Consider the following 25,769-nt stretch of genomic DNA (forward strand, 5'->3'; position numbering starts at 1 on the left):
ACATTTTATGTTTAAACTTTTATTCATCAAAGTATCATTACAGTATTTAACAGATAAATGGTCCGACAAAATGACGTGAGATTTGATGTATGATTTAAGCTAGATGGGAGGGGCTAAAAATGATGTCAGTTACCTGCAGCTGAAAGCCTGTCCTTCTGCCTAGTCCTGGAAAGCCTGTGTGTCCTGTCCCTGGTCTGACTGCCCTGCCACAGGCCCTTTACCATCTGCTCTGCCCTGTCTGTACACATATGGTCAGTCTGCATTACTGTTTGGGGGAGTGAGTGAGCGCCGCCCTCCTGGCAGTCAGAGGGAGTGACCGTTAGTCCGTTAGCCTGGTCAGTCTCAGACAGCGTCTCCAACACGCTTCCAGGTTCTCCATTTACAGCAGGAGGTTCATTTTCAGTACTGGCTGCTGATGCTGCTGCTTCAGCACCACTGTCGTCATCTGCATCAAACAGCTCGGGGGTGAAGAAGATCTTCAGGTCCTCCTCGTCCTCCTGTTCAGCCTCCCCATCCAGTGGGGGGGTCACTGCTCTGGGTTCTAGTGTAGCATCAGAGATGGATGTGACCATAGGGGGGTGGTGGCCTACCAGCCCCACATCCTGTCCCCCAGTGTCATCACTAGCATGGGAAGGAGTCTGCAACACCAGGAGGGGTTCCTTCCTGACGCTCGTGGTCTGGGTGTCCGGGTCGTCGCCTAGCCAGCCCCCAGGGCCAGAGGTCCCGGCCTGAAAGATGGGCTTCCTGAGACGGCTGGACACAGGTGTGGAGGCAAAGAAGGGGTGTATGGGCAGCGGGCGATCTGGAAGCCTGGGTTCTCCACACGTACGTGGCCGAGTGTCTGAAGAGGGCTGTGGCTGCCTTCCCACTGGCCTCCGATCATCTGTACGGACACACAAACAGCATCAGGAACCCTGCAGAACGACCAGGGAGGTGACGCGATCCTCAGGCAAACCTTGGTCACTATAGCCTCTGTTAGCCACCACTGCGATCCTCAACAGAAACTGAGGAGAATGAGAATACGGAGCCAATATTTTCAGAATTGCAAATATGCAAAACGTGAAAAAACCGGCACTTCCCTGGAGATGCCCCGGGGGGGGGGGGGGGGGGGGGGGGCAAAGCAAACACACTTCGGCTCAGTGTAGCCCAAACAAAGGTCAATGGGATTTGATTCATACAAAAAAAAAAAAAACAAACATCTGCTCATCCCTCCCCAAATCAGTAACATGGAAAACTGGGAGTCAGGGCTCGATAATGAGGAGCCCCTCCCTGCACTAACAGATGCCCCCCCCCAAAACACTGGCATGGGGCCAACAGATTCTGTTGCCGCTGAATTAGAGACGAGATGTCTGTGTTGTGCGTAAGAAAATCTATAAAATATCTGTGTGTTCCAGAGATGAGTAATGAAATGGTAACATGCGAGCGCTTTCTGTTACTGTGGGTTGTTCTGCTGCTCATGGAGTTCTTTACCTGACAAACGGACCATGAAATGGATGCTGTCTCATACCTAGAGCACCACTGGGTTCCTGGACCGTTTCTGAGACCGCAGCCGCACCAGAAGCCTCCTGGGCAGGCGGCAGTGGTGGCAGGGGGGACCCGTCTGGGGCAGAGAAGGGTGGGAATCCGATACAGGGTGGAGACGAGACACCAGTGGGGAACAGGGGGCCGGGAGGCAGCTCCGTCTGCCCCACTGGGGCGCCGAGGGCTGCATGGCTCACTGTCGCCCCACTCTGACTCTGGGAGAAACTGACCAGAGACTGCATGGCATCGTTGAAGGTGTCGTGATGCTGCACCAGCTGGCGGACCCACTTGGAGAGACCTGAGTGGAGGAACAGACCCGGTCAGCCTGCACCACAAATCACTCGCACACATACCACAATACGGATTCTCTATGGAGAGGCAATTAGGGGGATATTGCAAGAATTGGGGAAAAAAAATGGCAAAAGGAAAAAAGTCCTGTAGCACCATCTAGCGATCAAAATGTAAAAGTACATGCAGCCTTTGTATTTCAGTTCTGGAAACAGAATAGGTTACAGGCTACACAGCTCCTCACCAGTGATGTACTTGTTGGGGTTACATTTGAAGCGATCATCCACTAGGATGAGAGCCCCCCAGTCATTCTTGTGTCGGATGCACCTGTTGGAGGGGGGGGGGGGAGGGAAGATGCATGAAGTGGGTCAGAAAGGCCCAGCGGAGGTGGGGTGGGGGTGGAGGAGATACCAACCTGCCCAGGGCCTGGTTGAGGGCACGGTAGGCCTGGATCTCGTACCAACGGCGACCAGACAGGAGGCCACGGCTCTGGCAGTGCTGGTCGTTGTACTTCATCTTCAGCTCCACCTGGAGGGAGGGAAAAGGCAGGTTATGGCACTGAGAGCTCGATGGGACACGTCCCCCCCCGTGGTGTGAAGGGAGGGGAGGATTCTGGAGAAGTTCGTGTAACAGACCAGCAGACTGAGGGGCCCCGATTTAAATAGAAAATGACAGCAGGCCAGCTCACTGCACAATGACACCAAGATGAACCTGATGGTGCCCATCACACCGGCTTTGTTCTGATGCGTGAGCAGCGAAGGCTTCTGACCTTTCCACACCCTCTCCCTCCCACCTCTAACATCAGCTCGCATCTACTCAGCCGCCACAACGATGCCATCTGAATGCTGTCGTTACTGACGGGCTGCTAAGCAGGGGGAGGGGCCCAGGAGATTTACTCACCTGCTGTTCTGGGAAAAATCTATTTGTGGACTGTTAGGGGGGCAGTGGTAGTCACTTTGCATATAGAAATGGCCCCTATTCCATCCATCAGGTTTGGCCCGTCGCCTTTGCAGCCCTGACCTTTTCCGACTGACAAATGAGACGTTCATCTCCCAGCTGACGGACCCCTGCCAAGGCACAGGTGGGCTGTGGCCCCCAACCGCTTCTGACAGCTACTCGTATCCTAGGATGCCCGCGCTAACCTGCTTCTGACAGGCCACGTATTCCCCCGTAAGATCTTGGGGTTCATGAGGTCACTTCGTGGTCGTGTTAGGGCACATGGCACTGACACGTTTAGCTCACGCTAAGCAGGTAAAGCCAAACCAGGCAGAATGGGCTCTACTCAACAGGGTAATGAAGTCCAGACGGAGGGAACCAGCCAGTCCACAAGCCGCCAGTCACCTCAGCTACCAGGGACACCAGCCTGATCACCGCCCCCACCCACATAAATCCATTTCGATGACGTAAAGAGGATTCAGCCTGGGGGGGGCGCTGACGTCACCTGTGTCTGGCTCAGATAGTGGATCGGCCTCTCGCTCTCCTGCTCCCACATCGGCGCCTGATCTGACATGACAGGCCGCATATGTGAAAAGGCAGTTCTGGCTGCGAGCGAAGCCTCCACAGCAGTTTGGCTCAGCTGGGATTACTCAAAATGTCAAGAGAGACTCTTCTGCACCCCCTCACCCCCCACGCTCATACCTGCTCATTCTTCCAGCCTCTGCACGCAGGACGCCCCGCACATCCGAACATACTCTAGTGTGCACTCCGCAAAGCAGAAGTGCCCTTCACTAGTGTACGCTCCGCAAAGCAGAAGTGCCCTTCGCTAGTGTGCGCTCCGCAAAGCAGAAGTGCCCTTCGCTAGTGTGCGCTCCGCAAAGCAGAAGTGCCCTTCGCTAGTGTGCGCTCCGCAAAGCAGAAGTGCCCTTCGCTAGTGTGCGCTCCGCAAAGCAGAAGTGCCCTTCGCTAGTGTGCGCTCCGCAAAGCAGAAGTGCCCTTCGCTAGTGTGCGCTCCGCAAAGCAGAAGTGCACTTCGCTAGTGTGCGCTCCGCAAAGCAGAAGTGCACTTCACTAGTGTGCGCTCCGCAAAGCAGAAGTGCACTTCACTAGTGTGCGCTCCGCAAAGCAGAAGTGCCCTTCGCTAGTGTACGCTCCGCAAAGCAGAAGTGCCCTTCGCTAGTGTACGCTCCGCAAAGCAGAAGTGCCCTTCGCTAGTGTACGCTCCGCAAAGCAGAAGTGCCCTTCGCTAGTGTACGCTCCGTAAAGCAGAAGTGCCCTTCGCTAGTGTACGCTCCGTAAAGCAGAAGTGCCCTTCGCTAGTGTACGCTCCGTAAAGCAGAAGTGCCCTTCGCTAGTGTACGCTCCCCAAAGCAGAAGTGCCCTTCGCTAGTGTACGCTCCGCAAAGCAGAAGTGCCCTTCGCTAGTGTGCGCTCCCCAAAGCAGAAGTGCACTTCACTAGTGTGTGCTCCGCAAAGCAGAAGTGCACTTCACTAGTGTACACTCCGCAAAGCAGAAGTGCACTTCGCTAGTGTACGCTCCGCAAAGCAGAAGTGCACATCACTAGTGTACGCTCCGCAAAGCACAAGTGCACTTCACTAGTGTACGCTCCGTAAAGCAGAAGTGCACTTCACTAGTGTACGCTCCGCAAAGCACAAGTGCACTTCACTAGTGTGCGCTCCCCAAAGCAGAAGTGCACTTCACTAGTGTACACTCCGCAAAGCAGAAGTGCACTTCGCTAGTGTACGCTCCGCAAAGCAGAAGTGCACATCACTAGTGTACGCTCCGCAAAGCACAAGTGCACTTCACTAGTGTACGCTCCGTAAAGCAGAAGTGCACTTCACTAGTGTACGCTCCGCAAAGCACAAGTGCACTTCACTAGTGTGCGCTCCCCAAAGCAGAAGTGCACTTCACTAGTGTGCGCTCCGCAAAGCAGAAGTGCACTTCACTAGTGTACGCTCCCCAAAGCAGAAGTGCACTTCACTAGTGTGCGCTCCCCAAAGCAGAAGTGCACTTCGCTAGTGTGCGCTCCGTAAAGCGGAAGTGCTTCATCTTTGCTACACCTCGAGAATACTCCCCTAAGTACCCTCTCAGCTACGCGGTACATATCGTCTTGCTCAAACCCATCTGCTGTACAAGTGTCATCTAAAACCGCAGAGACACAAAGGTACACGAAATATTCTGGCTAATGTACATACAAAGTCACAGATACACCAAAACACATATGCTCGTGTTCCTTTCGGCGCTGACGGTAATGCATACCAGCCACCCACACCAGAATTTCACTTCAGAGGATTAAAGTAAGAGCATTTACAGCATAGGCTGAGGCCAAAGGAGATGCAATATGCAGGCTAAGTGTCCTTTAACTGGCCTTTAAAAAGTTCCACTGTCTAAACGACGGAAATAGGCGCCTTCCTCTCCCTCGCTGGCGAAGACTGCTGTGAAACCGGCGGCTGGCGCCCGCAGCTCTCCGCGTCCGACACTGACTCACAGCATCTTTTCCCACAAACCCGTTTAAAGCCGAACTTTGACCCGAGCCACCATTACGGGCATATAAAAGCAGGTCTGCACTTTTTGTCGGAAGTCTAAAAAGAGCTGCTGTTGCCTTTCAGGGCAGGTCAGCCGTTTCCATAAACTCCCTCTAACAGCCAGAGGGGAAAACAGCCTGTCTGAAACAAGCAGAAGGGCCAAGGTGTGTGCATGTGTGTGTGCGCGCACTGACGTGTGCTTGTGAACGCCTTCAGCAAGGTGTGTGTAGGAATGTGTTTTTGCAAGTGTAGCAATGCACATGTTCGTGCGCAGGGCCCCCATCTCTCACAGCCTAACAATCCTCTAGGAAAGGAGCCCCGCCCACTTTGGCCTGGCTGAACTCATACCCAATCTTCTCCCTGGACTTGGAGACCAAAGGCATCCAACACACAGACTGGTGATGGTACATTCTGGTTATCCTCTGCTCTCTTCCCCATGCAATAAATAGCTCCTCTGTTCCTCTTCCTGCCATCACCATCCAGTATCATCCCCCCCATAGCTTGTCATACTGATAAATCAGGACCAAGCCAGTCTGAAGCAGGTATCATACACAAGGCAAAAATCTGCTAGATTAGATATACAAGATAGACAGATAGATAGATAGAAACTTTATTTATCCCCAAGGGGAAATTCCGATATCCAATGGCTCATTCAAAATAAGTAAAATAGTAAACACTGATAAAGATTAATAAAAAGCATACTAAAATACATACATATTAAATAGAACACAGTCCATTAGTTATAATAGACTTATAATAGATGGACGAGGGGGGGGGGAATGGGAGGACGAGGTCAGAGAGCTTTACTGAAAAATGTAATTGTAGTGGGGACAAAGGACCTCCTAACCCGCTCAGTTCTGCAGCGCAGTGAGAGGAGCTGAGCACCACTGCCGCTCCTCTGCCCAGCTACGAGGCTGTGGAGAGGGTGTTGACTGTTGTCCAGTATATTCTTTAATCTGTTTGACGTGGCCCTTTCTAACACTGTTTTAATGGAGTCTAGCCTCCTCTCAATTCAACAACAGCAAAAAAGAAATGGTCAGATTCAGGACATCCATAGATTATCTCGGGACTGCAAACAAATATTCTAAGTGTATCGACGGGGGACACAGAGGGCCTCCGCAGCTGAGTATCTGTGAATGTGATGAGCGACTGTCCCTCACCTGGAGGTCCTTAATGTTGGGGAAAGGGATCCCGATGGTGACCACGGCCCTGGCGTTGTCGTCGGTGAAGTCCAGACCCTCGCTCACCTTGCCCCGACAGACGGCGATCAGCAAGGCCCCATCTGCAAATCGGTACAGGGCCCCCTTTTTCAGTTGCTGCACGCCCACAATGCACTGGGGCTGTGCCACCGCTCAGTCAGTGCACAATATGGCCGTCCGGTAGCCGCCGCTCCACAGGACAGAGATGGTGCTTCTCCAGCCTCACCTTTATCCCCAGGGTGTTTGATGGCGTTGTAGTAGCTCTGCAGGAGCTCATCAAATTCTCCCTTGCTGCCGCCTCTGGGCTCTGTGACGACGGTCTTCTGGAGCTCGATCTGCTGCCAAAGGCCCGTGTTGGTCCAGCGTTCTCGTAGCTTGTCCAGCATCTGTGTGGCCACGCGCACACACACACACACACACACACACACACACACACACACACTCTATTCAGCATGGTGTCATTAAAAACAAACCTGGCACCGTTATATCAAACACAAAAGCTCACTATGACAAATCACACTACACCACATCAACCTGACAGTCAGCGGTCCCAAGACACCAAACTATGGGTTGGCCCAGCGTTGAGGGTCAAAGATCGCTGACACAGAGAGGTGCCCTGCAGACCAGCCAACTTGCTGCGGCACAGACTGCCACTGTTGCTGAAACTGACCCCCCCGCCCGCTCTCCCCCAGTTAAACTCTTCATAATAAAATGGCTTTTGCTGGGCTGTAAAGTGTGTAAAGAGTCAGGCCTCCTCCTGGGAAAAGTATCAGTCTAAAAGCCCCTGGCCCTCCCAGAGCCCTGACCGTGGATTCCACCCTCCAATGAGCCATGCTCCGCAATCGATGGACACCTCTGCTAGTTCACAAACCTGCCCGCAGGGTCAGACAGTAGTTGCTCTTGCAGTGGGAGTTTGATGGCCCAGGACAAACATGAGGAGAACAGTGCTAAGTAGCGGCAATAAAATTGACATCGAAAGCTCCACGATGACTTTGGACCAGACGTCTCGCTATTGTCTAGCTGTCCAGAAGCCATAATGAAACATGTCAGTGAATTTCTCCCCCCGTGATGGCAGCGGGAGCCTCGCCAGGCCAGGGAGAGTCACGACTATAAAACACACTCCGCAGATGTGCGACCACACACACACGCGCAGGCGCGCGTGCTGAAGACCCTCCCGCATATGTGCAGAACTCACGGAGAAACATCGGTCCTGACATCACTTCACAATTCAACACGAGTTTAAATCATTCACAAGCTACAGAAGGAGGGGAAAAAAAACTCACTGCCCGCAGAGTCCACTGCTGAGCCCAAGGAGGCTACGCTTCGGAAAATGCAATTTTAAGAACAAAACAAATAAATGAAACTGAGCAGAAACAGAGCGCGATGAGAGACGCGAAGCAGAGACGCCTGGCTCCTCGCTGCCGCGGATACAGCCCGCTGGATAAATCTCCCCTCCGTCTCCGTGCATGCCGTCAACACCAGTAGGGTTATTAATTTCAGCGGCGAGCCGAGCGTAACCGGATAAGAAGCGGTGCAGAACCGGGTATTAAAACCGCAGGAGTTGGAAACATGCAGGCCAGAGGCGGCACAAAGGCTCCTTGTTGCCGTTCAGGCTCCCCGTGCTGCGACTTGGTGAGCAGGATGGTGACACGGGCTGCTCTGGCTTCTGCAGTAATGACCCCCGATGCTTTTATCTCGCAGATGCGGTGCGTAAACACCGACCTGCACCTGTCTCGCAGTGCGGCTGTTTAATTACACCCGCATTTTCCATATCCTTCATGGTGGAGCGCAGCCCAGTTTAAAGGCACCGAAACAGACCCCGTGCCACCTGAGAGGAATCCAGAGCCCCCCGTGACAGCTTCCCACTCCCATGGCCAGTTCCTAAGGCTTTAAACGTCTGATGGGACTTTGATTTCCATCCAAAGCCCTAAGCAAAAGGAAGGGGGGGGGGCAGGTGCCCTGATGAACCCACCCAGTACGGGATCCATCAAACACTCTTCCAGAGAGGACAGAATCAACCTTAATGTTAAGGCAAGATAATGAGCGGCGGCATGAAAACTCAGCATTAATTTTTTCAATTTTTTTCAGACTCGTGTCGATCAAGGAATAGTGAGAGCGCCACCCTCACTGGGGCACTGTTAACAGACCGAAGACATCTGTTACCTGTTAGACATCTCAGGAGAGTCAATCCTCAGTACAAAACAGGGAAAAAAATGTCCCATACAATCAGTTTAACTAGATTCAAATAACAATTAACTGGATAAAAAAAACCCAAGGGATGGCAAGGTGCACAGCTGACGCAAAGATCTACAGCTTAGATTAGATCTACAGTAGTGAGGAGAACGCCATGACCTCACACAGAAAGCTATCCTGCCATACTCTGTTTGAACACCAAGTACATGCATTCAGTTGGCCTGTGGGTCCTAGAGCCGGGGAGAGTTCGTGTCGGGGTGTCCGTGCACATGCCTGAAGCTGTCGGCCAGGACGAGAGGCAGCCACTGCTCACCATACCCAGGCTGCAGTGGGTCACCGTAGGGGCCCGGCACCACTTAACTCCACGGACCTATGTACCTGCGGTTACAAGCGCATCAGCACCGTGCGCAGCCAGTGGCAGTAAACTGACGGTGGCGGGGGGGGAGGGACGTACACCGGTATGGGCGTCACTGAAATAAAGACCGAGCAGATCTCGCCATTAAGTACTAAGTCATGGGCAGATGGACCTCCATCCACATTCAGATTTTCCCAGAAGCCTCTGCTTCTAATATAGATGCCAAAGAGATGCCTGGTTACCATTTCAGTGTTTCTCCAAAAGCTCAGCTACTCCATCTAATCCAGTTAGTAACCTTTCTTCCACAGTATACAGGTATTTGACGTTAGCGTTCCTGACTGTCCCTTTTGGTCACCAGTGAGCGAGTGCGAGTCCGTCCCGCGGTAGGCCGCCATTCCGCCACCCACAGTGTCCTGTTTCACGCCCTGGCTATCGTGGGTTTGGCTCCAGGCTGAGTGCGACTCTACTCTGGTAAAAAAAAAAAAATGGATGGAAGTTCAGCAAGGTCGCGGGGGCTCGGTGAAACAAACGCTCCAGTGTTCCTGCACGGGAGTCACATGTTTCTCCGTGTCCCGCTGCCCCCCTCCACCGCTGCCTGCACTCCTCATGGCATCGGGCTGCTTACTCCCCCCGCCCAAATGGGCACTGAATAATGGAAGCCTGCTGGCAACAGGAGGCATTAATGAAACATGGGGGGCCACAGTGACGGCAGTGGAAGATGTTTGCAGTGCCGGTAAATTATTTAGCCGGTAAACGTCACGGTGCCAGTGGAGAGAGGCACTCGGCTGGCCACTGAAACACACCAGTGAGTAGGAAGGGGCCAGTGGGGGGCTGATCGGCGGTTTTAAGCGTTTTGAATACACCTGCGGAGGAGTCATAACCCGCAAACCAAGGCTATGGCGCTCATGAACCTAGAACCCAAGGCACAGGAATGCGGCGGAACACCTGCGGGGGAGTTGGAGAGAAAAGGAAGGTGAGGCTGGCAAAGGCGGAAACTCAAATGTAGGATACAGACCCTCCGACCACCTGGTGCTTAATGTAGAGGAATCTGGGCACCTCTGACACCTGCGCGAAGGGGGACATGGACACAGCAGCTGGCTCTGACAGAGTGAGACCATTAGATCACGACCTCCCCCCCCACCCCGCACACATAGAGACACACGGACAGACATACACAGTCAGACAGACAGACACACGGAGACACATGAACAGACAGACAGACCCACACATGGACAGACATGCAGTCATTCAGACAGACAGAGACACAGACAGAGACACACGGACAGAGACACACGGACAGAGACACACGGACAGACACACACGGACAGACAGACATAGACAGACAGACACAGACAGACACACACGGACAGACAGACATAGACAGACAGACATAGACAGACAGACATAGACAGACAGACACGGACAGACAGACACGGACAGACAGACACGGACAGACAGACACGGACAGACAGACACGGACAGACAGACACGGACAGACAGACACGGACAGACAGACACGGACAGACAGACACGGACAGACAGACACGGACAGACAGACAGACACAGACATACTTCCACAGACTCCGAGTGAGACTCATGGCACTGTTGGCCTGCATGCTGCCTTTCTAATTGTGTCAGTGAGGGCTGGGGGGACAGGGGGTGCGTTGACTGATAGGCACTCCCCATGACACACTCTGACTTTGATATGACACACGCCGAGCATACGCGCCCCCCCACCTTCCCCCCGGCGCCAGCCCCACAGCCTCTTCACACAGACAACCCGGCGACATCGCCCCTAATGGCCCTTATCTTAATCTGCTTTAAAAGCATCTTGCCTTTCCCAGATATCTCCTCACCTTCGCAAATTCACTTTTAATAAGCCCCCAGCTCACCCTGCACCACACCACACTGCCCCGCACTGACTTTCGGTCCCATCTTGTGTGAGGTGCCCAAACAGTGGCTTTAAAGGAAACAGCCCCAGGGTACTCCAGACAGAAGTGCTACAAAACCACAACAGCGGGGTAGTGGGTGCTCTCTCTCTCTCTCTCTCTCTCTCTCACACACACACACACACACACACACACACACACACCCACACACACACACACACACACAAATATATATATCTGTCCTTCCTTTCAGGCCCGCGGTCCTGCGGCCAGATAAGAATCGCGAGTGTCTGGGAAGTCAGGATCCTTCGTCCCACTAGCCCCGAGTCGGGACTCCTAGGCTCCAGGCCTCCGAAAGGCTCCAATTAAATGCCCCATCCGCTCATCTCTGAGTAGCCGGCTGCGGATTAAATATTAATACGCAACCGCAAAATTCTTACACGGCCATTAATAATGAAAAACTGTCAGAGTATGGAATGATTCCCGTGCAACACAAGGAGAAAACACCCCCCCCCCACCCCAGTTGGGTAACCTACACAACAAGGGTGCGGGGCTCGCCGGGATTGTGGGCGCCGAGTGGCGGCTAGTCCAGGGGGAGGTATGGGGGGCGGGGTGATGTAAACCTCCATTTAACTTTGTCCCTTATGTTCTCGCCGAGAGCCGTCTCCACCGAAACACCAAGAGGCTGAGTTTGGAGGTGGGGGGATTCTCAAAGTATTTTTTTTTTTCTCACGGCCCCTCCAGTGACTTCACAGTTCATACCGATGCAGGTGTGCGCGCACACACACTCACGCACGTACGCGATCTCTCTCCGATATCTGAGAAAGTGACCTGACCCGTGAAGCATTCTCCCTGACAGAGCGCTTGAATGGAGATTAATTATTCATGGGCAAGGCATAGGAAACAAAGAGCGAGCTAAGTATTTATCAATGGCATCCTATAAGCACACTTGCGAGGCGCAAGGTGATCCGGTCGCGGGGAAAGGGTGCAGCCGCAAGCACGTCCGGGAAAGGCCAGCTGAGCGTTTGCGGGGCGTCCCCGAAACCATTTGGATGCTGGTAACATTTTCCACATTAAGACACCGCAGCATCCTGCCTTATCGCCGCGTCAGGGATTCTTTCCCGATCCGTTGCTTCCAAACATGATGACGGGCGACCTGAACAGATACCGCCGCAAGTGGCGGATGAAATGTTTGGTCTCTGAAGCCACCTGGTGGACAAGGCCTGGAAGTGCAGCCGGTTACTAACCAACGGGACATCGAACGGAATGGGGTGGTGAAGATGACAAAAAAAAATCCAAAAAATTACTAAAAGACGCGGAGGATTTTTAACCCTTAACCTTCCGTTGCTGATCCACCTACGCTTCCCCAGTAAACCAGCAGTTCAGATGATGTGATAGTCTTCAGTCAAAAGTTCTCATGGTGTTTATCTATCTCCTTTGGGCTCAACACAAAGGATTGTACAACTTGAAGAAGAAAGACTTGGGAAACACACAAAAAAAATGCAAAACAAGGTCAGCGATGACAGAGAACAGAAGCGTCAGCTGTTCTCTCAAGAGGAAGTCGAGTCAAACTGAGTCTGGCATCAAAGCAACAAAACAGGCATTCAGGGCTGACCAGTGCTATCCCCCAGTATCACAGATCACAGTCACTCATCTGGGTACCTTGTAGGACGGCAGGAAGCAGAGCACACCCCGGCTGACTGCGTGACACACCCTCAGCAGCAAGGTGCCCACCTCGTCCTGGAAGGTAAAGGTCTCGGCGTGCTGAAACGTGGCACACAGCTTGCGCCCCTGGGGGCCGGTCCCCAGCGTCCCCACCCAGACCTGCAAATCAAACAAGACAGCTTAAATTACACTCACACTCCCCCCCCCCAAAAAAAATGAGACAGCAGAGAGGCAGACCCCAAAACTCAGCTCAAGATTGGCAAAAATAAAGCTTTGGGTGGGGGCATAATTATTATTTATCCGATCTAAAGCCAATAAGTAGCCAGAAATACCCTTGAAGCGTGATTTTTTCCCGGCAGTGAGGGAATCATTTCCAGGCAGATATCGTGAGCTCCATGGTATCGGTAAGCAAACACGTGTAAAGGGCGCTGTCACCTCACACAGCCCGAGGCATGACAAACTCCAGCGTCTTATTCAGCGGCTGATTCACGCCGTAAACAGCAGGCGAGCCAACACGCGATTCGGAAAAACACACGATGACGCGACTAAGATCTAAGGGCTTCGCCAAGGGCCCCAAGGGCAGCGGAGGGACGGCGCTGTGCCATGCTCCCGGTCGCCTCTCCTTCCCAGGCCTGACCTGAGACTTGCTGATGACATGGCTGGCCTCCAGCTGGATGGAAAAGCTGACTCCCAGTTCTGAGGAGAAGGATCCCATGGGTGAGAGTGTGCCGGAGGTCAGGACGATGGTGCGCACCGAGTCGCTGAGGTCAGAGAAGGCCTGCCGGGGTGGACAGAGAACACAGCTGTGAGAGAGGCACACACATGGGCGCAACACTCTGCTACTGGGGTGTGGCTGGGTGGGTTAGGATCAGACCCACGTAGGATCAGAGAGACGCCAGTTCAAATCCCAGGGCTGGCAGAGAGATTTCACTGTATGGCCCCTGTGCAAGACCTTTAACCCCCCAATTGCTCGAGGGATAAATGCGTGTGGTAAATAAGCAAACTGTATGAGTAAGTCGATAGGAATGGTGAAGTAAAAACAGTGAAGTAACAGTGTACTTTAAAGGCTAGGTGAGTAACTATGTGTGTGGGAGGACAGGTGACCCCGGAAGACTCACAACGGCTGGGTTCAGGCACCAGAAGTTGAGCGTGAGCACCGGGGTCTTGGTGCGACGCACCAGGGCCTGGCGGCGCCGGCGTGGGCGTGCGAAGAAGCCGCGTTCGTCAGGCTCGTCGGGAACGTGAGCTTGCGAAGCCCAAGCGTAGGTCCGCTGCAGGGCCACGCGATAATCCTCTGCAAACCTGCGGCGCGGGGAACGCAGTCAGAGAACCAGGCACAAATGGGTCAAGTGACCAGACACGGGGCGGGGGGGGGGGGGGGGGGCAGCCTTTACGGCATTAAAATTTGCAGCAGAAATTTTCACACAAGCTCAAAAGCATCTGCAAACATCTGCGAGGTACCAAACCAAAAGTGGCTCGAAAGCATTTCTGAGCGATAGATATATTTTTAAGACCAAGGTCTTTCCCAGAATTCCCACACCTGCAGTTCTGTCGGAAGAGGAACTCCAGAACCATGAAGAGGCCCTTGAGCACGATCTGCGTGGCTGAGCTGATGGTAGGCACCTCCACCACCTCCTCCCGCCCATGGACCAGGCCCACACGCTCCTCCTTCTCCAGCACTGCCACCAGGTTGTTCTGCAGGGGGCCCAGAGAGAGGACAACCGTCAGTGGTGTGCTCACGACCCAGGGTCACGGCAGATGATGCTGTGGCGTCTCACCTGCAGCAAGGAGAAGGTGTCGGCAGTGATGCCTAGACCCCGGAACACGGCCAACATCTCCGTGCCTGTCCACACCCGGCAGGAAACCTCGAACTCCCGCTCTGACAGACAGCCGCAGCTTTCCTGTATCCAGCTGCATCAAAAAAAAAAAATGGTCTCGTCAGCAGCGCATGTGAGACACAGCATTCATTTCACGCCTTTGCCATCCGCCGCCGTCACTCAGACGGCCTGCTGTGGACGGGGACTATTCATGTTAACAGGTCGACAGCAGATGACTCAAAAGCCTCCAGAAGTTTGCAGCTTGGGGGACCTGCAGAATTAAATCTGCATGACAGAGGGCATCAACCTCAGCTCCTCTTCCAATGACAATTCATTTTAGTGCAGTTCAGAGTAAGTCACATTACTGAACTGCTAAAACAAGCAAATAAGCGATTATGCCTAACTTTCTCCCACAGCTGAATCCGATCAAGACATTGATCAACTGGCTTAATGTACAAAAGCAACTAGCAATCTTGAGGCATCTCAAATCCCCCAGAGATGCATAATCAGGGATTTAATGTAAGGCTAGTGCCACTGGGCCTTGTGAACCAAGAGACGCTGACCACTGCGACCAGCTGTCCCTCTGGCTGTGTGCTGATTGGGTGCGGAGCAAAGCAGAGGGGCGGGGCTTTTACTTAAGCAGGCTGCAGCAGAAGGCCCTGAGGGGCTCATGCTGGCTCCGGCGGATGTTGTGGTTCACCATGCCGTCAATCTCCTCACGCGCCAACAGCAACGCGGCCTGGTTCAGGGTATAGCTGGTGCTCTCCCGTGCGCAGTCCTCGATGTTATGCGCCTCATCCAGCACTACAACCTGGCCCTTCAAGTTGATCTCCATCTGCGTGAAGATGGTGACGAACGAAGGCGACAAGCCCAAGAGAACCATCACTCTACAGCGCAGAGAGACTCCACTGTTAACGCTGCAGACAAACTATTAGTGGTAAAAAAAATATATATATATATATATATATATATATATATCTTTTAATGCCACAAGTTCAAGATCAAGTTCAAGCACTTTGTCAATGTAACACAACAAAAGTAATTCTGTGACAACCCCAAAGGTGCATTCACAAAAAAAGGAATAATTAACAGTACAAATTATAAATACAAAATGAAAGCTTGAAATAAAATAACCAAAATATGTTTAAAATATTTGCAAAGATGACATGTTAAGTGTTCAAACAACCAGAACAAATTATTGCACCAGTATACGGCAACACAGATCATTATTGCACATATTAGTAAAAAATGTATTACATATTAACAACATAAATTGAGAGATCTCATCTCAGGCTGGGGGGATTCAAAGTTTATAGCAAATGAGAAAAAGCTATTTAATGCCTTAATAAATTCAATTCCCTAATAAATGCAACATAAATAAAAATTTATTAGAGTTAAGCAGTTGATCCTAAATTTATCCAGGAAGCGCACAGTTACAGCAGCCTGGCCGTGCTGATGTCACTCCTGAATAATTAATGAGTAGCACACAGTGACGTGACCCTAAATACCCCCCCTTCGTTGTAAAAAGCTCCCCACTCACACTCTCACGGATGAGCGGGTCCAGCAAGTAGTTGTAGGGGCAGAAGACGATGTGGGCGTCCTGCGCAAGCTCCCGGGCCGCGTAGTAGGGGCAGGAGCGCAGCCGGCCGCCCAGCGCCACCAGCTCCTCGATGTCCCAGGCCCGGTACAGGCCGTGTACCTGCTGCAGCGTGCTCTGGTCCCGCATCCGGTTCACACCGTGGTAGTAGCGGCACGACCGGTCCTGCACGGATAGCAGAACAGCGACTAACCCATCGACACGCCGAGCGGCCATCTAGCGCACGCCTGACAATAATTCCGACAGGACCCCTGATGTTTTTAAAGGGTCTTAGAGATGTTAAAGATTAAATACTAAAACACCAAATCAGCTACCATTCTGTGGGTCTGAAGCATGATGGTACCTTTTCCTAGGGGGAGCACCAGGCCATATTCGGAAAGCGTTTTGTCAGCCGGCACGTTTCGGGTCAGCCCCAAGGTTAATGGCGGCTTCCTCGGGACACCGAGGGGAGAGACACGGATAGCAGCCGAGCGCTGGGATTGGCAGCACTTGTAATGGGAAGCTGCATGCACCCTGTCTTATGAAGGCGATGACAGGTCCTGGAACCTACACTGAACCCCTTCCACGCTCACCTCGGGGCTCTGAAAGGGGGACACTCCGCTGCCATAAATCTCACCTCAGACTCTCACCCTGCCTTGGCTTCAACATGGGGCGTAAAAAAGCATCGTGGGAAAGGGAACCGGGCCAGAAGGGCAGGGTGAGGACCCAGCGAAGAAAAGGCCTTGGGATAAGCTGACAGGGGGACGCCAACCCCCAGCAGGGTCATCGGGGGGTGGTGGGGTGTAACGTACAACAGTTTCAGAACGAACACCTCTGATGGTGCAACTGGGCCCATGACAGGACAATCCTGACCTGCCGGCAGCAGCCCGGCAAACAGAGCAGCCTCCCAACCACAACAAACCCCGTCTGAGGGCTCGGAGAGGGGCACGTTATGACTGATTGCAGGTATTGTCACAGATAATTGCCGCCCGCAGCTACTGTGACAGCACTTTGTTCAGAAACACTTAAAAGGAGGGATTGTGTTGCGACCCCAGCCACTCTCAGCGGCGTACAGGGACGTCAAAGCGGGCGTTCTTCACGTTAGAGCAATGTCACCTGCCAGGGATGAGAGGGGGGGGGGCTTTTTTAGGTCATCAGATTCCAAAGGAATCATTAAAGCACTAAAGAGCCACATTTAGCAACCCGACTAGAACCAGACCCTTGGCTGTGAGCAGAGGTCACGACCCCAAGCCCAGTCGCACTTCATTAGTGACCCCAGCGAGGGAAAGGTTTATGAGTACAGCATGGAAAAGTGACAAGATATCCCCAGCAATATCTGGGGGGGGGTGATTTATAAGAGAATAAAACTCAAAACAAGGCCATGATGCTGACATTCAGCTCTAATCATTCATGAATAAATCGCATATGGGTTCAGAGGTCAAGCTTACTCCATTTCCCAGAATGCCTTTCACATCGCATATTTCCCAGAATGCCTCTCACGTTTCACCATAAAACTCCATCACCAACAAAACAAAACACAACACATTAAAAAGAAACGTGTTACTTGTCGCAGATAGAACACTGGAGCTGCACCCCAGTCTTTTTCAATCCTGGCTTAAGAACACTATTCCGCGGTCTCCCGCCTCCATTCTCACACTAACACACCTGGTCTGGTTAATCAGGGGATTGATGATCAGCTGTTTAGTCACACGCCATGGTAAAGGCAATACGTCAGGAGCGTCAGGGAGAGGACCGTGAACGGGGTGGGGCGGGGCATTGGGACTCACATTCTTGCCCTCCAGCAGCTCCTTACAGCGCTCGTTGCGGTTGGAATGATGCACGACCTCTGGGTGCACGCAGGTGTGGTCGCGGCTGGACAGAATGGACATGGGTGTGCCCGAGTAGAAGGTGCGCTTGAGCTCACGCGCGATCTGCGTGATCTGCTTGTGCGTACGCGTGCCGAAGTAGATCTTGGGCACGGCTTTCCTCCCCCCACCAGCAGAGGCGCCCTCCTTCTCCTTAGCATCCTTGGCAATGCCACAGGGGCACAGTGAGCAGGGGGGCCGGACCTGTGGTGGACACCGAGAGAACGAGAAAGATTCGTGGTGACGCGTGTCACATGAACTGCCACAGACGGCTGGGAAGATCACACATCAGGCCGGAAACAGGAGCTGCAAAACAGTCAAAATATCCACGGTGGAGCCTTTTCAAAATGGCAGTTAGCTACCTACTATATTTGAGACACACACATACTTATAGGTGAGAGTGAAGCCTGAGGTCCTAATTCATAATCTGCCATTTCACTGGCACCCCGGGACCTAACAGACATGTCGCCCTTCTGCCGAGAATGGGATTCGAACCTGCGACCAGAGAAACCTGCTGAGCTATATACACTGTTCCCTTATAAAAGCAATGGCTAGAAAATATTTAAAGTGAAAATCAACATTGCCCAAAGTGAGCGGTATGTGTGCGCCCACGACCCTAACCAAGTTTTGAGATCTGATGAGGGATGGATGGGAGGTGTTTGGGAGCCAATCACTAAAACGTGACACTGGGGGTCTCCCAGCCTCCTTTTTTTTTAAATAATGGGTCTTTTCATGGCGGCACTAACAGGTGGCACAAAGCCGAGGCCCCTGAAACCGATCCCACGCAGGTGAGAGCCCTTCTGCTGCCCCACTTCCCAGCCGCTCACAGCACCCAACACGCACCCACGTTTCCCAACCCCCCCCGCACCTCTCTAAGGGACCGGGACACCATGGGGAAACCACAGAACCTCAGGCTCGATTCTTACTGCGGCTTTAAAAGCTACATTGCAGCCAGGGCCGGGGTGCGACGGGGGCCCTCAGGCCCCACATCACAAACCCCCGACGGACCGACACTTTCTCCCTTCCTGCACTTTCGCCAACAAACCGCGATCAGTAAGATTATCCCATATAAACAATTGCTAAGTCAAGGCGCGTGTTACGCCACAATACCAGGGATCAAGCTGCCTCTTATCCTCCCCTTTCTGCGAGGTGGGGGGTGGGGACAGTTCGGGTTTCTCGCAGGTTCCTTCTCAGCCTTGTTGCCGTCGAATATTACAATGCACGGCAGAGCGGACCTGGCCAGGAGCTCTTCCCGGGCCGTCACTCAGCGGGACAAAGGCTCCACTGATGCGCCAGGTAAACAGGACCCTGCCAGCAAGCCGGGGTTGGGTGACGGTCCTGGTGGGATTGTTACGCAGCCCGGCTCAGGTTGCGCTTGGGCCAGGGGGTCCGGATCGCTTTACCCATTGCTGCCATGGTAAATGGCCAAGCTCCGAATATCCTGCCTTGTGTACGGGATAATTACTTATTCATCGAGGAGGTGCTGTGGGGGGGTGGGGGGTCGTGAATGTGGGCCCTTGTCAGGGGCCGCGCAGGAAACAGCTGACACAACGGTATCCGTTACACGTGCAGAGATGGCGGGCTGCAGTTTCGTGATGGCGGGGGGAGACAAACCCTGGACTACCGATAACTGATGACTGGTGCCCCCCTGCATGGCAGCACACACATACACATAAATACTTTCACAATCTCCCCCCCCCCCCCCCCCCCCCGAGTTCAACCACTCATCCAATAATATCGCCAATAAACACAAAACAACCAAACACTTCACAAATCACAAGTTGACCCTCAAACAGAGTTAGGCTGAAATTAGCCTTTAGCTCTAGCTTTGATGAGCCGGCACTAGCACCTCTTAGCAAAGTGCCTATTGCTAGGCTGTCATGAGAGGATCAGAGTGCAGACCGCCATCATGGCCTTACGATGGGGTGTACGGACGGCTACTGGACGCAGCCTGAGCGTGAGGCCTCAGGTGCGGTTCTGCCCGCCGGGAACCTTTTTCACAGCTGAGGTGCGGAAAGAGCAGGCTCGCTGTCCCTGGCGGCGCTGGTAGCCCGATACTCTGGCTTGCCATGTCGGCAAGAGGGGAGAGGTCAGCCTCTCTGTGCTGTAACGCGGACACCTGAGAGAGTGAAATCTCACACGGCTGGGCCGGGTCGAGTCAGACCCATCTCTGTTGTCGACGATGGGGGCCGTCGGGCTCAACAGGAGGAAGGGGTCCCGTAGGCACTCTCCAGGCTGTGAGGATGGGTCTCCTCAAGTACCCTCCACCATCCTCACTCCCCAGCACCCCCACTGCTCACAAAGCACCTGTTTGTCACCCCCAACCCCCACCACGTGCGGTAACCAGCGGGTGAACCCCATTCAATATTTATCCCAGGCTTCACAGATCACTGCGAGGCGAGGCAAACCTCTTAATTAAACTGGAGCTCGCTTCAAAGGGCCCATTCAAGACGTCCGTCAGCAAGCGCAGGATGGAAAGCGGTGTCGGGTGGGGGTGCGAAACCTGATTCCCCGACTCTCTCCCCCCCCCGGCCGTGGTTGAAAAGGAGCTGGCCCGGCCAGCCGACCCAGGCCCCCATTGTAACAGTCTGCCAGTCCCCAGGAACGTGTAACAGAAGTCACCCCCAACCCATTGTACGCGTTGTAAGCAATATGTTTCCCTGTGTGATGGGTGAGCACATTAACACAGATTCCTTTCACTGTGGGGCCCTTCATACCTGGGGTGTTTGTTACAATGCGTTTGATTTTGGTGGGGATCGCATTTGAGAGACCCTGGGGTAGCAGGGAGGGTGGTGTGTGTATGTGTGTGTGGGGGGGAGGGGGGGTCAGAGCATACTGAAGAATCAGCATTTTCGTAAGGCCCGAGATCCAAAAGGCTATCCAGGCGTTACCATGCTGGAGCCCAGCACTGGAACCTCCACAGGGTCAGAGTGAGAAACAGCAAGAGCAGCGCAGAGCCAGAGATTACAACGTTCCATCTGCCATAAAACAACGATTTTAGCCATTACTCATCATCAGGTCATCAGGTCCCTCAAGGGCCAAACACGGAGCTGCCTTACTGCAACCGGGGCAACATCCCACCCTGCTATTAATCTCCCCTGAGATCAAACATCACTAAATAAAAATGGATTGTAGCGCAAAAGTCAATCACCCACATATATAAATAACTTACTGCATTAGCAACCCTGTAGCTAAGAGTCACCACACTTCAACATAATGAAACCGCTTGGGTGGAGTTATTACCTGATTTTTGGCACAAGCTATAAACAATATCCATACATCAAAGCAACCCCATAACACCACCCACAGCCTAGTGGCGCCATCTTCAGGTTTCGATAAGCACCACCCAGCATAAAAAGGTTAGAAAAAAAAGCTGACAAAGCACATAACTACATTTTTACCATAATACGGAAAAGGTAAAGACCTTTCCAGAAACCAGACATGGCAGCAAGGAGTCTCCGCACATGCTGTAGAACAAAGCAATCAGCAAGTCATTCTGTGGCCTTTAGCGCCCCCAGTGGGACAAAGATCAGTACTACAAGCACCTAAAAATATCAAAAATATAAATGTATACATTCAAAACACCGGCAAAACATACCATATGGGCAGCGGATTTTCGTAATAGCTATCATACAATTAAGAACTCGCAAACTTTCTTAGAAAAAATGTCAAAAACACGAGTCAAGATGTAAGATTTAAAAAAGAGATTTTTAGAAATCATACATATTTACCATGGAAAGGAGGCAGCGGAGCCTGGGGGAGTAAATGCAAGATAAGGGGGGGTGCTAGAGAGGGCACCGTGACACTCATATCGCCTGCTTACCTCATTACAGCCAGAGTGGGCTGCACCAAGCCGACTCTCGCGCTCCGAGTCATCATCAATGAAGATTACGCCCTGCTCCAAACACCTCCGCTTCCTCCCCTGCAGGCATATTAAGGGCAATTTCAAAAAATGATCTATTCAGGCACAGAACTGAAAATAACGCCGATGACATTTTACAGTGATGGTCTCCATTCTAGTTAGAACAGTGTTACTTTTAGGATTGTGTGTTTTCACGTCTGGGGGGGGCTTAGCTCTGTATTCTCTGGCATGAAAGTGAACGTCAGGGCAGGGGGGGGGTGATGGTGCTACCCGGTGACCACAGGATGTGGCTTGTTCTGCATGGATGTTCAGGGGCACACTGGGAATACAAGGCGGGATTTGGCCTCGCCACTGGGGGAGACCAGTTTCAGTAAGACAAGTCAGGGTCAGGGAGGCACCTTCTGATCTGCGGCCGGGGTGCGGATTCGCTTCCTGTCGGCCTGAAAGTCATCGTCAGTGTCCACGCTGAAGGAAGCCTGTAGCTTCTCTGACAGCCTGGAGGCCAGAGTGCTGCGTCTGGGCGTGTACTCCTCTGGAAGAGGCGAGACACAATCCGCATGTTATAACAGTGAATAACTCGACTCGCGTCACCCGCAATACGGGGACACACTGGTACATCTCCTCAGCACAGCTAGCCAAGCAATGCACATTTACCTAGCGGTACAATGGAGATTTCATCAAGAATATTTATGCAAGAATAAATGCAATAGGGTGGAAAACGTGCAGAAATTTTCCTGAAACTTTCCATGGGAAGTTAAGCTGGGGAAATTTGGAGGCATTGAACTTCACTATTGATGATATCACTATTAGAGTCAAGACATTTTTTTTCCCAACTTCATTAAAATCCCATTATATGTAACCAGAATTATTCCCATTAATTCCCATGCAAAGTTTCCAACTTTGAAACGTTTCTGAATTTTGCAACCCCAACTACAGAGAGAATTTATGTACCATAGCTTAAGATCAATAGGGGGGGTGAATAAAGCATTACAATGTTTAATACAACACACAATCATGACCCTGAAATAAGTACCTACAGTCAACATGAAGAGTTTCGGCTGCATCACCCATCCATTGTATTCAGCCTGCTCTATGCAGCATAGTGACCTCAGGAAACAAGGAAAATCACCTTTAGCGGGAGGAGGGGGAGCGCACTGGGTTATAACCTCTGCATCTTCACCAGTGAGGTCCACGACAGGCGGAGCTGACCCGCTTTTTGCAGAAGGCCCGTGGAGGTCACCCCTTCCGGGGGCGTGGCAGATGCACTGGCAGGGTGTGGTGATGTTTCGTTTCTTGCACTCGTCAGATGAGGTCCACTCCAGCTCTGCTTTTCCTGCCAAGACAATGCTGGAGATGTCAAGCGACAGGCAGGATGTGCGAGCACATGGAAACCTTGACAAGTTGGGTAGAAGATTAGATTCGGTTAATCGCACTATGGGTGCGATTAACTCCTCAGCTTTACCCATCACTACAGAACATATATATCCATCTAGTTAGTGGTGAAAATAAGGGTGGCAAATTACATACTTGGACCACCATGTGTCTAAGTTTCACACCAACCTGCTTTTTAAGCATTTTCAATTTGACATATACACACACTGTAGTCACTTTATATACACATTTATTTTGCCCTACAACACTATTTATATACAATATTTATCGGAAGAACAACATGAATATTTGACCCAAACAACCTTTTGATGGTGCGAGTCCAGCAGGACACAGACTGGCAAATAAACAGCATGAGACTGGTGCCATAATGGAATGTCATATTCACAAGCCAGTTAGACTTTTACTGGCTTTCAGATACAGCTCAAAGTGCAAAATGCACAATATGATTTATGAGCAAGTAATGTGCAGGACAAGAGCTGCCAGTCTTCTGTATCTAACGGGCAGCTCTTTGCCCTTAAATATAGAAGGTGGTACTTCTGAGAGGATACTGGAGGGATTCAGCATACCATACTGCGCCTGCTGCCAGGCCAACACCGAGCACAGCAAAGCCAAACTCTTCCCACTGCCTGTGGGGCTCTCCAGCAGACAGTGCTGTCCATGGTTCAAGCCCCGCACAATCTGTGGAAAAAAGCAGCAATCAAAACACTACTTTCTTTTACCGAATGCTTTTGTCAAAAGCGAAGTACAATTGAGAAGGCGGTCTCTGGAGCAATTAAGGCCCTTGATTCAGGGATCAATAGTTCAGTAGAGCCTGGGATTTGAACCGGTGACCTTCGGATCACAGGCACAAACCCAATAAGCCAAACACTGCCCTTGTTAGAAATGTTGTCAAAGGACATTCCTGTCCAAACTGAGCCGCCTCTAACAAAGTCAACATGCTACATAAGATTCTGGCAGAAGCTAACGGTAGAATGCTCTACTTTTCCATTAAACCATGACTAAACAAGGCCAGTTCTCACTGGGACGAGGGCAGTATTGAGGAAGCTACACACAAAATTAATCCATTAAAGACAGAAGTGGAAAGTTCAGGTCTAGAAAGTATAAATCCAGGCCAAGGTTTTGTTCAACCAACCAGCTGAGTATAAAGAGTCACAGTCACAGAGTACTCAACTGGTTGGTTGACAAAACCTTGGCCTGGATTTGGCCTATCTGGACCTGAACTGGACCTGTTTTTAATTAATTACTTTTATGAGTAAAACTGGAAAGGTGCAGGTGTTGGACAGACATGAAACACCAGCAGCCTGAGCACTCACTGAGTTCATCATAGCCAGCTGGGAGGGATAGGCCTTGCACGGGAACTGGATCCTCACACCTCCCACGGTGTATTCCACAGCAGCCGGATCCATGACGGCAGCAGGTGTGACCTGGGAGATATGGAAGGAAAGCTGCAGGCTTTCATACATGAAATAATATTAATAACTTACATATTAGTATAACATAAAAACATTCTAGTTTATTCCAATTAACTGATTTTTATATCATGTGTGTTATCCTCCTGCCCTTACTTCCAAATTTTAATAGAAGTAATCAATAAACTATCGTGAATCAGTTTAGTACTGATAATACTAACAAGAACGCATAGAGAACTTCTGGGTCTATGGGTCTCGTTGAGAGTTTAGAAATGGATTTGATACATGGCTAACATTCCAACGCAGAAAACGTCCATCCGTCCTACAAAGGCCAAACTGCTAAGACGTAATAACTCGCATCTGCTTTTTCAACGATACACGTTTATCCAAGGGAATTACTTTGTAGCTCCCGCAATCTCCTTTTTTTCTGAACGAGATCATAAAGCTGTGACAATACAGCTATATTTCCCTTGTATATCATGCAGACATAACAGAAAACGTCTCTATGTGTAATAGAAAATACACGGAGACATATTAATCACCTAAATACCAGGTGAACCATTTTCTTTCACGGACTCACTGATAACTAACAGAGAAAATAAGATTCATATACTTGTAACACGGAGTTTCTCTAAAAAGACAACTAAACATTACAGTCCTTACACGATATTGTGAAATTTATATCATTTATTATATCCGCATTCTTCTGTTAGATCACAATCATTGTACCAGTAAGAAAAACAAAAAACGTTTCTATTACCTTTGTGTGTTCAGTAAAAAAATAATAATAATAAATGAAACAAAATATATGAACGCGACTATCGAAAATTATATTCCCGCCATCATTGTTTCTGAATAAGAGCCAATTAGAATTGAGAATGCGCCTACGCCATAGTCATGACGAAGCTGTAACCAATCACATACACGGATATAGGAAACATGGAAGACTTAGGCGGAGACGCAACTTTACGTAGGTGTTCGCCGTTTGAGTGATGGATGGATCGAGCCAATTGAAGATATTTGAGTTTTTAAAGCACCCTCAACCTTTCATATCTGTCAATGGTACCATGATCTCTGATATTTGTAGCAATATCTGTACTTAAAATAAAATTATTCTGATAATCCAACTCTTTAATCAGCTGACGTTTTCAGATACATAATCTTTCTGAAACAGCTTAAGTGTTATAGTATACACTTAGCATGCGCCTTCTGTTTTCACTTATTTTTCGGTCATCGATCTTATCGGTGTGCCGTATATCGCTAATATTTGTAGGGA

At 51.2% G+C, this 25,769-nt stretch overlaps 1 protein-coding gene across 3 annotated transcripts; it reads right to left on the minus strand.

The window, feature by feature from the left end:
* On the minus strand, positions 1 to 25,347 carry brip1 (BRCA1 interacting helicase 1). 3 transcript variants are annotated; one of them, XM_049001568.1, is made up of 20 exons: positions 25,254 to 25,347; positions 24,398 to 24,508; positions 23,651 to 23,762; positions 22,822 to 23,025; positions 22,091 to 22,224; positions 21,654 to 21,752; positions 17,753 to 18,034; positions 15,930 to 16,151; positions 15,025 to 15,224; positions 14,351 to 14,483; positions 14,113 to 14,267; positions 13,691 to 13,874; positions 13,210 to 13,350; positions 12,570 to 12,731; positions 6,697 to 6,856; positions 6,432 to 6,553; positions 2,225 to 2,337; positions 2,054 to 2,136; positions 1,508 to 1,819; positions 1 to 883 (listed from the first exon to the last, which is right to left on the minus strand). In XM_049001568.1, exons 2-20 carry the CDS (start codon positions 24,488 to 24,490, stop codon positions 126 to 128), a joined length of 3,669 nt encoding a protein of 1,222 aa, XP_048857525.1. In that variant the 5' UTR covers positions 24,491 to 24,508; positions 25,254 to 25,347; the 3' UTR covers positions 1 to 125. The 3 variants fall into 3 exon arrangements, with proteins under 3 accessions (XP_048857525.1, XP_048857526.1, XP_048857527.1); XM_049001569.1 differs by lacking the exon at positions 25,254 to 25,347 and adding an exon at positions 25,036 to 25,158; XM_049001570.1 differs by lacking the exon at positions 15,930 to 16,151.
* Between the last annotated feature and the right edge of the window lie 422 nt (positions 25,348 to 25,769).

The sequence above is a fragment of the Brienomyrus brachyistius genome, unplaced genomic scaffold, assembly GCF_023856365.1.
Source record: "Brienomyrus brachyistius isolate T26 unplaced genomic scaffold, BBRACH_0.4 scaffold59, whole genome shotgun sequence".
Taxonomy (NCBI): domain Eukaryota; kingdom Metazoa; phylum Chordata; class Actinopteri; order Osteoglossiformes; family Mormyridae; genus Brienomyrus; species Brienomyrus brachyistius.

What these genes read in the sequence shown, in the direction of transcription:
- brip1 (XM_049001568.1), bottom strand. Translation starts at nt 24,490, where the DNA reads ATGGATCCGGCTGCTGTGGAATACACCGTGGGAGGTGTGAGGATCCAG. An exon ending in GGTGCCTGAACCCAGCCGTT is followed by an intron (nt 13,351 to 13,690) that starts GTGAGTCTTCCG and finishes CCACCCCGGCAG; the next exon opens with GCCTTCTCTGACCTCAGCGA. An exon ending in CCAACATTAAGGACCTCCAG is followed by an intron (nt 2,338 to 6,431) that starts GTGAGGGACAGT and finishes CCCTCCCTCCAG; the next exon opens with GTGGAGCTGAAGATGAAGTA.